Raw genomic sequence first — 15,004 nt, forward strand, 5'->3', positions numbered from 1 at the left:
CAGGCAATTGACTCGTGTCGACCGCAAACCCGTGATTCTGCGAGGTCATGTAACAACGACCGGTTCCGATATGCGTGACCGGTTGATTATGACCACGGTTTCCGTAACTGTACGTGAAAATTTCTCAAGTTTCAAGCTAGTATAATACAATACAACGCGAGCAAGAGAGAACGTAAGAGATAAATACATACTTCATCTTGTACGTGACACAACCGGCGGCAGTGCAGAGCAATTGATGCCCCAGGCAAATACCGAAAATCGGCTTGCGCGTCTTCGATTTGAGAATCGATCGGATATTTTCAACGGTCGTGTCGCACTTGAGCGGATCGCCCGGCCCGTTGCTCAGGAACAAGCCGTGATAATTGGCTTCGTTTAAATCGGAATTCCAAGGCACCACGTCCACGCGAGCACCTCGTCTAATTAAGCACCTCAATTGATTGTACTTTAGACCGCAGTTCACCACGCATATGCGTGGATAACCGTTAGAATTGTACGTCGTTTGCACAGGCTGAAACACGTTCAACGTTCGGCGTTAGAGTCGGTGAAATGTATCGAGATATATATATATATATATCGAGAGTAGGAAAAGAAGGACACCTCGACAACTTCTGCGACAAGATTCCTCTGGTTCGGATCCGTTATCGGCGGAATCAGACGTGGGAGAGGATTCGGTGGATCGAATACGATTCTACCTAATATAGCGCCCTTTTCGCGGATTATTTTTGTCAGGGCTCTGGTGTCCACCTCGTGTATACCGGGAACCTTTTCCACTTTCATCCATTCGGAGAGCGTTTTCATCGCCCGCCAATGGCTCGGAGTGTCGCAAACTTCACCGACCACCAATCCGGTGGCCCAAATCCGGTGAGATTCGAACCAGCTGCAAGAATACAAATATTCGTTAGCACGACGATGACGACGAAGGGGCCGTTGAAAAAAAATCACACCACTTATCGATAGCGGTAAATATTTATACTGTGAATTTCTATCGTACGTCTATAGGATAGATGATAAACGCAGTTTCTAACTTCAGTTAGAAATAGCACAATAAAATTCTTTCTTACTACGGGATTTTATGTTTGTCCACCTCGTTGCCAAACACGCCGTAATTTCCGATCAGTGGGTACGTGAGTACTAGAATTTGAGCGTGGTAGGAAGGATCTGTAAGCGACTCCGGATAACCCACCATACCAGTCTGGAATACTGTAAAAAGATGTATCGCATACATCACTCGTACGGCCTTCAACTCACTTGGCTCGTCATTTCTCTCGTGTAAAATAACTAACAATAAGAAGAGCACGACACGACACGGCACGGCACGGCACGGCACGACACGACACGACGCGACGTGACGCGACGAAATTAATCGATTCTGTCGTGAGAATTTAAAAGCCACCATGTGATCGTGGTCGCATCGCGATCCAGACGAATTTTTCAAACGAACGATTCTCCGAGGAATCTGGCGCATATACGCACCGCCAATGTCAGTGGATTTAAGCGGTTATTTTATAGCGGTAGTTATAACGAGAAAGAGAGACGGTTGTGACCACGAAAGCCCCATGTTAATTAAATACGACGGTATTAACCGAAAGACGGCGATCGTGCACGCGCGCCTACCTGCGACGAACACGTGCTTCTTATGTACTCTCACCTAATTCACCGTCGATCGGATTCTCCGCGCCAAAATGTCTTCCCGGGAAGACGGAACCATCTTCGAGCAAGAGATAAACGGATTTCACACGGTCGCACATTTTTCTCAGGTTAGAAAAAGCGTACTAGGACCGATGCATGCTCTCGACCCGACGAATACTGTTCACAACACCGTGCGTGGCTTCAAGTATCGTAAGCGGCTCCCACGAGGTGTCTCTCTCCGCGTAACGCAGGCCTGCGCGCAGCGCCATAAAACGCTGCTCGAGCCAACTATTCTTTCGCGCACGACGTGCCCAATGACGACTGGACGAACAAATTGGTGTTTACTTCGGAAACTGCTTCTCCGATCCGCGCGCCATTTTACGAATTCGAAATACACGCGTACGAACACGGCCGCGGCACTGTTACGTGCGTTCTGGAAAAATTATTACCAGGTTAATCAAACGTTTTTATATCTTATAACGAGTTATTAGACGGGACGGGACGGGCTACGCCGCAATCCGACGATGCTCCCACGAATCGTTCGACGTATTCTTTCGATACAGCAGACGATCACCTATCAGATAATCCCTTGCGAAATAGAATTCCATCATTGTCGGGTAGAGTTTGTATCCAACGCTGGAACGATCATACACAAGTCTCTGTAGAAAACATTGGTTAGGTGGTTGTAGCGGTGATTTCAGATACACCTACAAATGAGCCGGCATCGGCAGATCAATCCTGTTTCGGCGAACCGAATCTAATATCTCGTCGTGGCGTTCTTTCATTTCGTTCCAATCTACTTCGCGTCCCTGATCGCACAAATGAGATCGAATTTTGCAATAGAGCGGCTCACGGTCGTACAGGTGTTGAAAACCTTCCCTCTCCAATCTTTTCACGGTACCTTCTACCCTCACCTGTAAACTCCATACCGTTATTATGCATTTCATTTTTTACAACGCACGCACACACACACACCTGTCTTACGATCCGATGGCCCTGTTCGTTTACGTAGCACCACAGGTAACACATGGCAGCATGCGGAACGTTTTCCTGAAACGATCGAGAAACTAATCGATCGGAGACCGATGACGATTTACCTTATTTTTCCCGCAAACTTACCACATCGTCCACTTTTCTGCTGCGACAATCTGTCACGATTACGAACCCGTCGTTGTCGAATTCCCGAAGAATCAGGTTTCTCGCGGAGACTTTGTTATCCCTGAAACGAAGTCGCGGCGCTACATTGTCATTTTTTCACATGATCGCAACATCGGTCAATAGTCGGTACCGACTTTGAAGTGGTTGCCAAGCAACAGGCGTCCACTACCTGCGCGTTGTATCTTTCTGCCTCCGCACGCCACGTTCTGAACAGCTCGACCGGATGATCGCCGGCTGCCTCCTCCTCGATCCTCGCCAAATCCGAGAGCGCCGATGTTTCTTTCGATCCCTTAGCAGACCACGTGTCCCATAGGGGGATCGATTTAATAATACATCGAGCAGAACGTACCAACCGAAGCATCAGCGACTGATTAAACATTCAACGGTTGCAGTTTGTTTGAAAGAAACAAAACCGAAATACGCTTCGCCGTCGTAATATTTCGAACAACCCGCGTACGAAAGTTCCGCCTGTCGGACAAAAGCTAATCTGTCGCGCATGCTGACATTGCGAATGTAACCATGATGTTCCTTCACCGCCGCGTATCTTCCACGATGACAAAAGTGTCGCGTTTCAAAGTGGCTCTCACGATGCGTGCACGTTTGCAATAGAACACCGTTGATAATCTCGACCAAAGAATGTTCTTACCATGTTTCCGATCTCGTACTACGCCAGCCGAATCCCAGTCTGTCTATATTCGTTGGTCTGGTACGTCGCAGCAACGATTTTGCTGAATCAACGTCCGCTACACAAGCGTGGAGCATTTATAAAGTAACCCTCCCACCACCTTTCTACCGGACACTGTGCGCAAGTTGCTACGAAACGGTAGATATAGAACGCCGGTCACATGTTCCTACCTTCACCGACTACCCGTTGCTTATAAACTATCAAACGAACCATCTCTGTTTATATAATTATAACAAACAGGAATGCTCGATTGCATAAAGCAGAAAAGCCACAGTCGCCGTATCTATATAAGAGGAGATACTTACTCTTACATTTTAATGAAACAGTTCTCTTTACACGCAGCCACACATATTATACATATACGTATCTATGTATACATATATACGACAATGATACAACAAGTACGTTTAAGTATTTTACAAGTGTGTTTACGAAAAGCAAAGATGCCCGAAAATGATGCGAACTATGCCATAGGCGCGTGTGTATTTCAGTCGTCGTCAGTTCTTCTCGAGTCGTAAATGAAACCCCTCGGATAAGAGTGTTATTCGATGGTAGATTTGATCCAAGCGATATTCGAGGACATTTTATCGTACAATCGGGGCCGTTCGAAAGCGGCTTTCGAACAGGCTATACGCCAGCTACCGACACCAGTCAGCGCCCATCTACGATCGTCCGATTGAAGACACAACATCGGACTACCGGCAACCTCTTCTTCCTGCGGATAACGAACGAGAAATAAGTATGTATTTCCGTGTCACACCACCGGCGAACGATCGATCATCTTTCTGTTCTCGCTTACGTTACAGTCGTCGGTAGAATAAGCTGGCTCCGTGCAAACGCTATTCACCGAAACGATACTAATGTTCTCGCATCTTTCCATCGCACTGTGCCTAAGCTGTACCCTCTGTAGCAAGTCTCCTGTTCCAAGAAAATAAGAAACGTCCTTTAAGAAACGTCCAACATTCTTGCCGACCACATTTGCAGTTCACCGCGACAACACACGATACAGCATCAGCGAACGGTTATTCATCAATCGCGTATTCTTATGTAAGACAGCAGCCTTGTAGTACGTGTGTGTCCTCGGTGGTTCGCGTAATCGTTACACAACGACGGACTTTGATTTCTTACGATTTCTGGCCCAGCCGAGGGTGTTGCAGTGAGTCGCGTTCACGGGTGGATCTTGGCTCGAGGGCAGACAAACGGGTCGCACGAAATCCGAAAACGTGCTCAAAGGGCGATCCAGCTTCAACAAAACTGTCGTGCTTCCCTCGACGGGTGACTTGATCATGCCGACGATTCTACGTTCCTGTTGCCACGGCGACGTACTCGAGAGTCGTACAGTGCCCATTCTCGCGGACCATTCCGCCTTTGGTTGACTGCAACAAGTGTGCCCGTTATTAGAGAGAAAAATCGTCGACTTGCGGAATATGTATTCGACAGCTACACCAACCCCTGAAAGCAAGTGGCCGTTGTGATCAACCAATTTTCCGCAACGAGCGTTGCGTCGCATACGTGCACCTCTTCTTTGAAAAGAGCAACGTGCCAGGGCCAATCGGCTGGCTCGGCCATTTTATTCAAACCTCGGCTGCCACTTTTCCCTCGTAAAGGCTGCACTCCACATTCTAAAGATCGGACAATGTGTACTACGCGATTTTGTATTACGCGTGAACGTAGGAAAATGGAAAGCGTAGGCTACGTTTCTCGTACCGAGTTCGGAGCATTCGACGTACATCACTTCCTTGCTCGGACAGGGCGCCCTGACGAACGTGATCTCGCTGGCTGACGGATCCTGCATGTGCACGTACTGAACATCTTCTTCGTCGTCGATTCGTACCTCGACAGATTTCACTCCTCTGCGTGTGACAGACCGTAGAACGAATCAGGCTTAAAAGTAAAACGTCTGCCGACGTGTCCTAAAGATCCGAGACGGTGTACTCACGTGTATGTGAGGAGATTGCACAAAGAGCTGGCGGCAGTCTGAAGAACAGTCTCCATTTCCGTTCCTGGCAGCGTCGCGTTCAGATTCGCGGTGCAAAGTTTCCCGATAGTACCCTTCTCGTTGAACACCACGAACCCCTCGCTGTTGTACTTTGCGGCGTATGGGGTGTCCGAGGGTTGAGATTTCACGGATCGAATGCTCGGCGCGAGGGACACTAACGAGAAACAGTGAGGGAAAAGTACACGGTATACGGAAAAGGAGGGAAATATCGATTGGCTAGGTCGAACGCGATACGTACGACAATCCTTCTCGTCGCTGCCGTTCGTACAGTCCACCTTTCCATCGCATCGGTTTCCGCGCGGAATGCAAGTCCTGCCTACACCGCAGTGCATGTACCCGTCGCGACAATAAGCGCAATTTTTCTCGTCCGAAAGGTCAGGGCAGTCGATCACGCCGTCGCAAATTCTCGGCGACAATGCCTTCGCCTGGAGGGCTTGCACGCATCCTACGGCACACAAACAACGTTCGTCCAATATCGATCCCGTGCGGAAAGCTAAGAAAGTTGGTTCACCTGGCTTTGCTCTGCAGCCACCTTGGTCCGTGTACTCGGGGAAGTTGGAGCAGTCCAACAGTCGTTTAATTCGGTCCGGAAGTCGACTGCCACATCCGTTCCAGAATTCTCTGCAGAAGCTTCGGCACGGCAACTGCAGCAGGTCTTCCGGCTGATTCGATATGCACGCCGGTTGCAAAACTTGGCAGACGAAGTCGTACGCCAATCGGTAACATTCCGCATCGACCAGCTCCCTGAGAAGAAGAGTGCAGTTTGGTGAGAGATCGCACGGGACACAAGTCTGCCACGAGACTCGATCGTGCTTCGGTTGTGCACCTGAAAGCGATCACGTCCTCTTCCACGTCGGCCAACGAACGGTGTCCCAATATATTTGGATAGGACGTCACGTTGTACGGGAGATGTTTGCAGTAGGATAAATCCAAGTTGGCGCATCTTCTCGGTGGAGGTGGTGTGGTTGTCGGCGGTGGCGTCGAAACGGTCGTTTGCTGACTCACCTGAGCGTTCAGAGCCGTCAGGCTCTCTTGGACTTCGAGACTTGGAGGGTCGATCGTCAGATTGGTTAAATATTTCGAGGTTTCTCGACTGATCTCCCTGGTAAGAATCTCGACGATATCGGGAGTGGCGATCGTTTGATATCGTGGATCGAATCTGATGTCGAAATGCACCACCAAGTCTTCACCTTCGGATCTGCGACAAATACGATTCGAGCAAATACGAATTGCTCGTTTTACACGTACAGCTTTCGACGATGTACACTTACCCGTCCAACGCCAATATCTCCACCGCGAGGAAAGAGACTTTCAGCCAGCTGCGTCGGAAGATTAAATTAAGTCGGTCGCGATACTTTCGAGATCGCATTCGAAAAGCCTCGGTAGAGGGGTCCGCGAGATCCGAGGCGTACGAGTCTCCCCCGATCACTCGGAATGTCGCCAAGAAGATTTGATCACCTGGGGGGTCCGATGTTAGGAACGTGTCTGTAAGTACACGGATTAGCAGCGATACGTTCGATTCAACTTACCCTAATTAGACAGTTGTTCCAGGGAAAAAGACAGAAGGATACTTTCTAATGCTCGACGTTGGAAGAACGCTTGGTCGGAGAGAGCGTTCGTTTTCTCCTATCCAACTTAACTTACCTACCGTCAATTTTCCGAGCCGATAAATGTAAAGGACGGAATCGAGGGCAATCGGCGAGCACCTACAGCGAGCCGGCTCGCGGCTCGAGGCTCACCTTTCACCGTGCCTTTACTCCACTATTTTTACACCGCAGAGAGGATTTTTTCGGTCCGCGATACAATTTCTTGCGGTGCCGGAGAGCGATCTTCTGTGGCTTGGGGATCTATCGCCAGCCAGTTTTCCCTTTTACCATATATGTACCACGATTTAAGGCATACGCGCGTCTTCGTAGCGATTTCGCAATTTCGCGATTCCTCGAACGCGGAATACTTTCGAAAGGAGAATTCGGTTAGCGTGCTGAGGCGTCGAAATGCTTCAAGGCCACGGATCCCCCCCCCGAGGACGAATGTCCGAGGAGGGGTGTCAGGAGGGCAGGACAACTCGGTCAGACCGTTAGCTCTGCCACTTTCAAGGCCTCCTCGCTGGACCCGAACGCGATCGCGCATCTTCTTCGACCTTTGCCTCTCTTTAGCCGTAAAGCATGAATTATACACCTCTGCCGCGTTAAGTTCTCCTCGCCTCGCCACGACGCCGCGGGGAACGTGTACTCGCTTTCGAGTCCCCGCTACTTGCAACTTTATCGCGCCGTGACGCGACGGGACGCGTTTTCTCGGTAACTCGGCCGAACCGTTATGTTCGCGCGTCCAAAGACCTCAATGGGCTCTGGCCGCATCATCCTCTCCTTTTTGCCCACGAAAGAATAACCCGAAGCAGTTCGTGGCGACGATTAAGCCAGCTTAGCAAGAAGACCTATACGTCTTCTTCGTCCTTTCCGTTTCGACCCCCTTCTGAAACCCTCTCGGGATTTTTCAAGGTGAAGGAACAAAGGAAGACGTCGATCACCGTCTACCATACTCGACGAAACGAACGAGGAGCTCGTCCGAGGTAATTTCATGCCCACCAGACCCCGTCGATCGTCGGTTAACCGTGGAGTAATTTCATTTACGACACCGGCCGAATCGCGCCTAAGTCCGCGGAGAAAGCGCGCCGTGCCGCGCCGTGCCGCGCCGTGCCGCGCCGTCTAAACGTTTAAAAATGTGTTCACGCTCGACAAACGGAGAATAGTCCTACTTCTTTCTTCAAACTTGTTATACTTACAGCCAAGATATATGGAGACCCCAGAAAAGAGGAGAAAGAGCAAAAACGCGGCCAACACGCAGCATCCGCAACGATACTGTCCCCCCAGTTTCCTCGTGAATCGAATATCGCTGTCCGATGACAGAATCGAGCTCGGAGTTCCGGCACGGCTGAATCTTCTGGTGCTCACCGTGCTTACCGAGATCTGCAATGGAAAAAATCATCGATTCCTGGCTCTGCGACCGTGTAAGCTCCGTCGAAACAGAACAGCCTTATTGCGAAACGATATCTCCGGCTCGGAGAAACGTTGCGAATCTTTCGTGCCCCTCCTCCAGGCACGAAAGGGTAAGCATTACCGAGGTTTCTCGACAAGCCACGACTCCCGAAACGGCACCGATCGATCACTAATCCGTGAAAATATTCGGCGGTTTTACGGAGGCCAACGACGCTTGGGCCACGTTTCGGCCCAATTACGCGCGTTACGTCGATTGGCAACGAGGCGGATTAGAAAAGGAGAGAGGCTGTAAATGTTTCGCGATCGAAATTGCAAGGTGATCCGTGTAATTCTCCGTTACGTAAACGTGATATCAGTTGCGTTCGTGTGCTTATCCTCTGTGACGCGCACGTCTAAGCGTGTAAGCGTCCGTGTAATCGTCTCGCCACCGATGCGCGTGCACATTCGTCACCAACACCTAGACACGGGTCGCGTGTACACGGTTGGCGCGACTGCACGATGCGGCACAACAGGCCTACGCCCTCGTTCAAATGTTACGCTCGGCACACGCTCCGTGTACCGGAGAGCCGACGAATCGCACCTTTTCCTGCCGATAACAACAAGTTTCGATGCCCCTTTCGGTTCACCTGCGCCAATTTCAAACTGAGAAGTGTATCTGCCGAATGATCGAAACTAACAATAAGAGCAAATCGGGGACTTTGCTAGAGGTGTCTTTGGCGAACAATGGCGTGGGGATATTACGAAAGCCGAACGAAACGGGTTAGGTGGAGTTTTCGTAGGAAATGCTCGTTCGTGCCCCCTTCTAATCGAGCACGATCAATCAACCAAATTACAACCTTCCACACGAAAATTCCCCGGCTCGCGATGCAACGCGGCGAAAAGGTCAAGAGACTCGATCTTTTCTCGCGAGGGGAACGACCACTTCTGACGCTTTCGTTCTACGGCGAAAACGTAATGGACACGACGACAGTGTCGCGATCGCTGTAAAAGGCCGAGGAAAATCAAGAGCTGACAGCGCACGTTAGAAAAGCGCTTTCGTGAAAGTTCGATCTCTCGATCGACGGTTCCGCTGGAATACGACAATCGTCCAACCGTAAAAATAAATAGCTGCCTGCCAAACGCAGGCTCTTTGATAATTCCCTCCAATTCCTCGAATTTCTAGAGCCGTCTGTCGCTGAAAGAACCGTGTCATCGACCCAAGTTTCATTCGCTTGCCCACCGCCGGTTCCTCCTGACTTTCTTCACCGTTATTACCGTTATTCCAAACGTCCGACTACCTTTCCAAAAGAGCAAGAATCTAGGAACGAGTTCTGCTCGCTTTAAATTACAATCGGTTAGCGGTGTGCCGCTGTGTATTGGGAGCACGTGCGTGAAGAAACGTGCACCTGTGGTTATACCAGAGAAATAGTAAAACATTGTTACTATTCGGCCCTTATCTACCAGCACGAAACGACAGTTAACTAACGCGCACGTCCCTTCTTCCCCATCTTTTCTGCAGAGACAAGTTTCTGCGACCGGTGAACGAAAGTCGCGTTGAACCGAACGCTGCGAGCGAGTGAGGAGGCACGTGATAAATGTCATTCACATAATTCGAACGGAATGGCAACCGCCGCGCGATTCGGCGCTAGTAGCCAAGTAACGGTACGCCGAGAAGGGAGCAGATGACGGCCCAACCCAACAGTAGACGCAACTCTCTCTCCTTCTCCATGCGTAGGACGCCTCCCTGATTCGGGGTCAATGGAGAACAAGGTCGATACGTCTGCGAACAATTAACCAGCCTTTCTCGCGGAATCAGGATCGAACGCGATTCGTCGGCTTGCCGCAACGCAACCGCAAAAATAATTCCCTTTTTTCCAACCGTGTCAATGGTATTCCGAAAGTTTCTACACTTTCGTTTCCACCAACAATGCATATATTTCTTTCTCATCGATTTTACCGTATCTTTCACGTCCGATTTCACACGGGGGCCAACCAGTTAATTAACCGCGAGGAAAGCGCATGCAGGGGGAAAGTGCGCCACATTCGTCTCTCACCTTCGAATCCCACGAACTCTTCCGCTTGTGCTCCATCGCGACCGTCATCTTCCAGCCGTTCAAACGATTTCTTTCTGCTCCATCAACGTTTCTTCGGGACGTCCACCGCGTGAACGCGCACCAACACCATCGTGAAACTGATTTTCGCTTCCTCTTTGCCCGCGATCCCGCAAATATGTATCGATTTACGTTTTTAGTCTCTCTCTCTCTCTCTCTACGATGCTACGCTACACACCTCCCCGTTAATCCCCGTTAATTATATTCCTCCGCTTTGTACTCCAACTTAATTCGAGTATCGTTCAATTGCCGATACACCTGTGTGAAAAAAAAAGCAAACAATACAAATTATCAGCAGGTGCCCAGCCTCGACGGGGAAAAATCAGCAAAGAACACTCGACACTGCTGCGTTTACCGCGGGTTCTACCATAGTTTCTTCGAGACACCTAACGACACGATCTAATCGCGTACCTTACTTATCCCTTAATACGCGTACCCGGTGCTCGTCCACTATCGTGGCCTTCGGGCCGATTCACTTTCTTCTACCAATTTACAATTCGCCATGCCGCCCGCTGGCTTCACAATCACTCAACAATCTACGAGCGACAGGTGCACGCGAATACCTACAGCGATGCGACAAGATTCGAGTGAAATATTCCGATTGAAATGATGCATGCAAAACTACCGAGTTCGACTCTCGATCGACCAAGTTTACGGAGGAAGAATTTGTCGGAGCAACTCGGTCGCAGACTGACTGCGAGCCAAAGAGATTGTCCCGAACGAAACCAGACTGCCAGGCAGGCGAGCTGGATGCACTTTCACGTCATTACCGGTTCTTTACACGACCGCCACTTCGAACATCTGCGTGCTTCGCCAGAAAACATCTACGTCGTTGATAATCCGTGGAAATATTCTCGAGAAGAGAATCGTGCCAAGAATGTGAAAGGTGGGAAAAACGGAGAAAAAATATCTTTAATCTGCTCTTCTGGAATCTGCCGCAACCACTTGCGTTCGGGTTAACTCTTTCAAGGGTACCAAGTCCAATAATTCCGCTCCTGCCTTTCCTATCCTTCGTTGTCAATGAACTGAATTCCACGTTATACACACGTACATACATACATCACGACGTACGGGTCAACTATCGAATTTCAAGGGTAGTTTGCGGATGGTAACTGAAGCTACGTCTTCGAGTATCGATTTCGATTACGAGAACGTATCGTGCACAGACGTGTTAATTTGACCGCGAGGGATTTCGAAACAAACCAAGGTAGTAGAAGAAGAAGAAAATTTCCATCACCTGCTCGCTTCTTTCCGATCTTTGTACTACTTATGTACATGTCACTGCACAATCTGTTCCGTTCGTTTTTTCCATATCACAATTTGACTGGAGCAAACGATATTACTCCAAGGAGTATAATACGAAACGCACGTGTATATTTCTGCAGCATCGCCGTTTGGCTGGAAAAAGTTCGCCTCTGTTCGATGACAGCTGTGCTGGTCGGTCTAATCGGAAGCGTTTCCCTGTTCGACTGGTGCCGGGAACGTCAAGCTGGGCCTTTCACACTCTACGAAGCAACGGAGCGCTCCTCAAGGCGATCCTCTTTCCTCGTGTCACAAAAAGAAATAACCGTTAATACGATAGCCGAACCTTCGAGGAGCGAGGTACGCGCACGAATGTGCACCGCTCGACAGTCCACCGCCGATTAATGACCTGGCGAACGTACACGCGCCCTTCTCCGCCGCAAGAAGAACGCCTGCCTCTGTTACTCGTATACGTAGGTACACGTATACCGTTTACCTGCTCTCCACCTAATTCTTCGATCCTCCTTTGTATCTCGCCATTCATAAATCATAACGAAATAAACTTAACTCCTCCCTTCTCTCCTCTCCCTTCCCATTCGCTTCCCAAACGAGTAACGTTTATTCGTTGCGGTACAGTAAAAAGTTTGTGTAAAACTTTGCTCCGTGTATTGTTCCTCTTAAGTAAGTTGACTTATACGGTGGTGGTGGTGGTGGTGGTGGTGGTGGTGGCTCTGACCCGTCGTTGGCGCGATTTTCCGCGGTGAACACGCAGCGGTGAACAGGTGTGAGAATGGAAGTTTGTATACAATTCGAGTACTTAATCGTTCAGTTTATTCGTATGGACAATTAAACGATACATATACATGGTGTGTACGAATTACGTGTCTCTCTCTTAGGTCTAATACATCGACAGCGATCAGAGGCGCGTACAGAGCTTCGAACGAGGCAAAGTACCGCCACGATTGCGTAGCTACGTTTAATGATAATAAGAAAAATTAAGTATAACTACCCTGTAAAATACGTAATGCGAAAGTTCATTGATATTCATTTATATTTATACTTGATTGTAGTTCACTGATACTCGAGAATGATACTATCGTTTCGGGGTTAGCGGTATAAATAGGTAATCGTCGCTCTTTGCAATTCAATAGTTTCACAAGTTTCGGAGGAAAATCTATGATATAATGGTTATTCAGGCAATCGACAATATCGGGCAGTGACGCGCGATAATGTTCGTTCGTTTCGTTTAACCCTGCTCTTCTCGTCGGGTCTATTTCACCCTAAACAAATTTCATTCACGCATAAATCCTTCATTTATGAGAGGGCAACGTAATCGCTCGAATAACCTTTTCACCAGTATAATTTTCCAACATTTTTATCATCTTTTCTTACTTTTTTGTACCAACGTACTGTTCCGGTCATTGTGATACAAATATGACTGAGGTGTACGTTTGGAATAATAAAAATGCTTCGATGCAAGGAAAATACAGGATTACGTTGCACAAATGGTTACTTTATTTCATTCTGTTTTCCTTTCTTTCCACACTTTGTGCAAGTTGTGTCTCAGATTCTTACTTTGTTTTTCGTTATTCTTCGAAAGTTACGCAGCAGTTACGTCTTATTTTTATACCTGCCAGCATAAGATATTAAACACCGGGTCATATTGACCCGAAGAGTAAAAGCGTATACTACAATAGGTACGAACAGAGTGGCCCCTGGGGGAACCAAAACCTCTCGTTTCTTCCAAAACTTGGTCTCTGGCGGCGATTCTGTTCTTCGTTGGGCTAATTTTCTCCATACGTATATTGTTATTGGCTTTCTTTCTGTATACGATGTATTTTTCCACGAGTGAAAGCTTGCGCGACCGAATGGTACGATAGGAAAATTTCTCCTCCACCGTACGATTCGAAGAATAACGAAAAACAAAGTAAGAAACTGAGACACAACTTGCACAAAGTGTGGAAAGAAAGCAAAACAGAATGAACTAAAATAACCATTTGTGCAACGTAATCCTATATTTTCGGCTACAATCGTATCGCCTTGAAACATAAACCTCAGTTATATTTGTATCACAATGACCCGAACAGTACGTTGGTACAAAAAGTAAGAAAAGATAATAAAAATGTTGATAAATTTTACTCGTGGAAAGGTTATTAGACCGATTACGTTGCACTTCTCATAAATGAAGGATTTACGCGTGATTGAAATTTGTTTAGGGTGAAACGGACCCGAAGAGAAGAGCAGGGTCAAACATCGCATTATCGTTCTCGTTCGGACGAGTTAACAATTTCAAAGATACGTAAAAAAAGAAGGGAAGGTATAAAATCGATGCCGTTTACTTGTAATTCGCGGGGGTCATCGCGCGATCGGTCAAACCTACATACTCATCGATATACCCGACGACGCGTATATAACTCGTTTGACTGGCCTGGCTACCGATGACCTCGCGTTGCGATAACAGTTTCAAAGTTTGTCTATATCATCTTTATTATAAATACACTGGTGGACACAATTATAAGACACCCCATACAATTCTCGTTATCATAAACATACCGAAAAAAGTAGAAGAATTTTTAGACTACTCTGTAGAGGAATGTTTTGAGAGTCAGATAGGACAAAAGTATAAGACACCTCTCTTATCAAGTGATATTGCTTGTTTCGGCTTGTAAATTCTTTGTTGAAGAAAATTTGTTAATTTATATTAGAAAAACAATAAAAAGAAGAAGAGATCAGGATGCATCGAATTCAGCCCTTACACCTAAGCAAATTTTAGCTGAATGTGATTGAAATGTTTCAGTAAAGACAATGCACAAACAACGACGTTTAGAGTTTGCTCTTAATCATCTTCGGTGCAAAAACAAGTGGCGGGAAATTCTTTTTACCGACGAGAGAAGACGAGAGAATTTTATGGGCTTATAACGGAGAAACAGAAATCAAGTTTGTCGATGGCCGAACGAATAGTGCTGGCTGTTTGCGATTAATCAAAGAACAATAGCTGGAGCACGGACTCTAGTCCTAAATATTATAGAAAATGTTTGGGGACAACTTAGCAGAATGGTATATCAAGGTGGAAAACAATATAATAATATTCAAGACTTAAAAGAAAAGAAAAAATATGTCATAATTTTGTCTAATTACATGCATTTTTTCCATTTAGTGTCTTGTAATTTTGTCCACCAGTGTATCTAAGGTACGACATTGGTAA

General features: G+C 47.6%; 4 protein-coding genes across 4 annotated transcripts in view; all 4 read right to left on the reverse strand.

The window, feature by feature from the left end:
- The window catches only part of LOC108571277 (CAD protein), a 13,831-nt gene extending 12,045 nt beyond the window's left edge, over nt 1-1,786 (reverse strand). Inside the window, exons 1-5 of the mRNA XM_017933278.1 lie at nt 1,649-1,786; nt 1,062-1,200; nt 598-877; nt 192-508; nt 45-107 (exon numbers count right to left, since the gene is read on the reverse strand). Coding sequence (XP_017788767.1) covers nt 45-107; nt 192-508; nt 598-877; nt 1,062-1,200; nt 1,649-1,748 — 899 coding nt within the window. The 5' untranslated portion in view covers nt 1,749-1,786. The remainder of the gene's footprint in view (nt 1-44; nt 108-191; nt 509-597; nt 878-1,061; nt 1,201-1,648) is intronic.
- A 349-nt stretch (nt 1,787-2,135) lies between these two features.
- On the reverse strand, nt 2,136-3,515 carry LOC108571366 (pyridoxine/pyridoxamine 5'-phosphate oxidase). The gene is made up of 6 exons (XM_017933383.1): nt 3,434-3,515; nt 2,922-3,076; nt 2,749-2,848; nt 2,605-2,679; nt 2,341-2,543; nt 2,136-2,265 (listed from the first exon to the last, which is right to left on the reverse strand). The coding sequence occupies exons 1-6, from the start codon at nt 3,434-3,436 to the stop codon at nt 2,136-2,138; spliced, it is 666 nt and encodes a 221-aa protein (XP_017788872.1). The 5' UTR covers nt 3,437-3,515.
- Nucleotides 3,516-4,013: 498 nt separating this feature from the next.
- LOC108571433 (atrial natriuretic peptide-converting enzyme) lies at nt 4,014-10,653 on the reverse strand. Its single transcript, XM_017933476.1, has 12 exons — nt 10,501-10,653; nt 8,254-8,437; nt 6,743-6,956; nt 6,298-6,669; nt 5,983-6,215; nt 5,710-5,916; nt 5,412-5,625; nt 5,180-5,325; nt 4,923-5,094; nt 4,601-4,848; nt 4,272-4,390; nt 4,014-4,187 (listed from the first exon to the last, which is right to left on the reverse strand). The coding sequence occupies exons 1-12, from the start codon at nt 10,546-10,548 to the stop codon at nt 4,014-4,016; spliced, it is 2,331 nt and encodes a 776-aa protein (XP_017788965.1). The 5' UTR covers nt 10,549-10,653.
- Nucleotides 10,654-10,658: 5 nt separating this feature from the next.
- LOC108571431 (armadillo segment polarity protein) overlaps nt 10,659-15,004 on the reverse strand; it is a 10,766-nt gene continuing 6,420 nt past the window's right edge. Inside the window, exon 8 of the mRNA XM_017933471.1 lies at nt 10,659-10,815. The gene's annotated coding sequence lies outside the window, so the exon portion shown is untranslated. The remainder of the gene's footprint in view (nt 10,816-15,004) is intronic.

This window comes from Habropoda laboriosa, unplaced genomic scaffold (genome assembly GCF_001263275.1).
Source record: "Habropoda laboriosa isolate 0110345459 unplaced genomic scaffold, ASM126327v1 scaffold57, whole genome shotgun sequence".
NCBI classification, from domain to species: Eukaryota; Metazoa; Arthropoda; class Insecta; order Hymenoptera; family Apidae; genus Habropoda; species Habropoda laboriosa.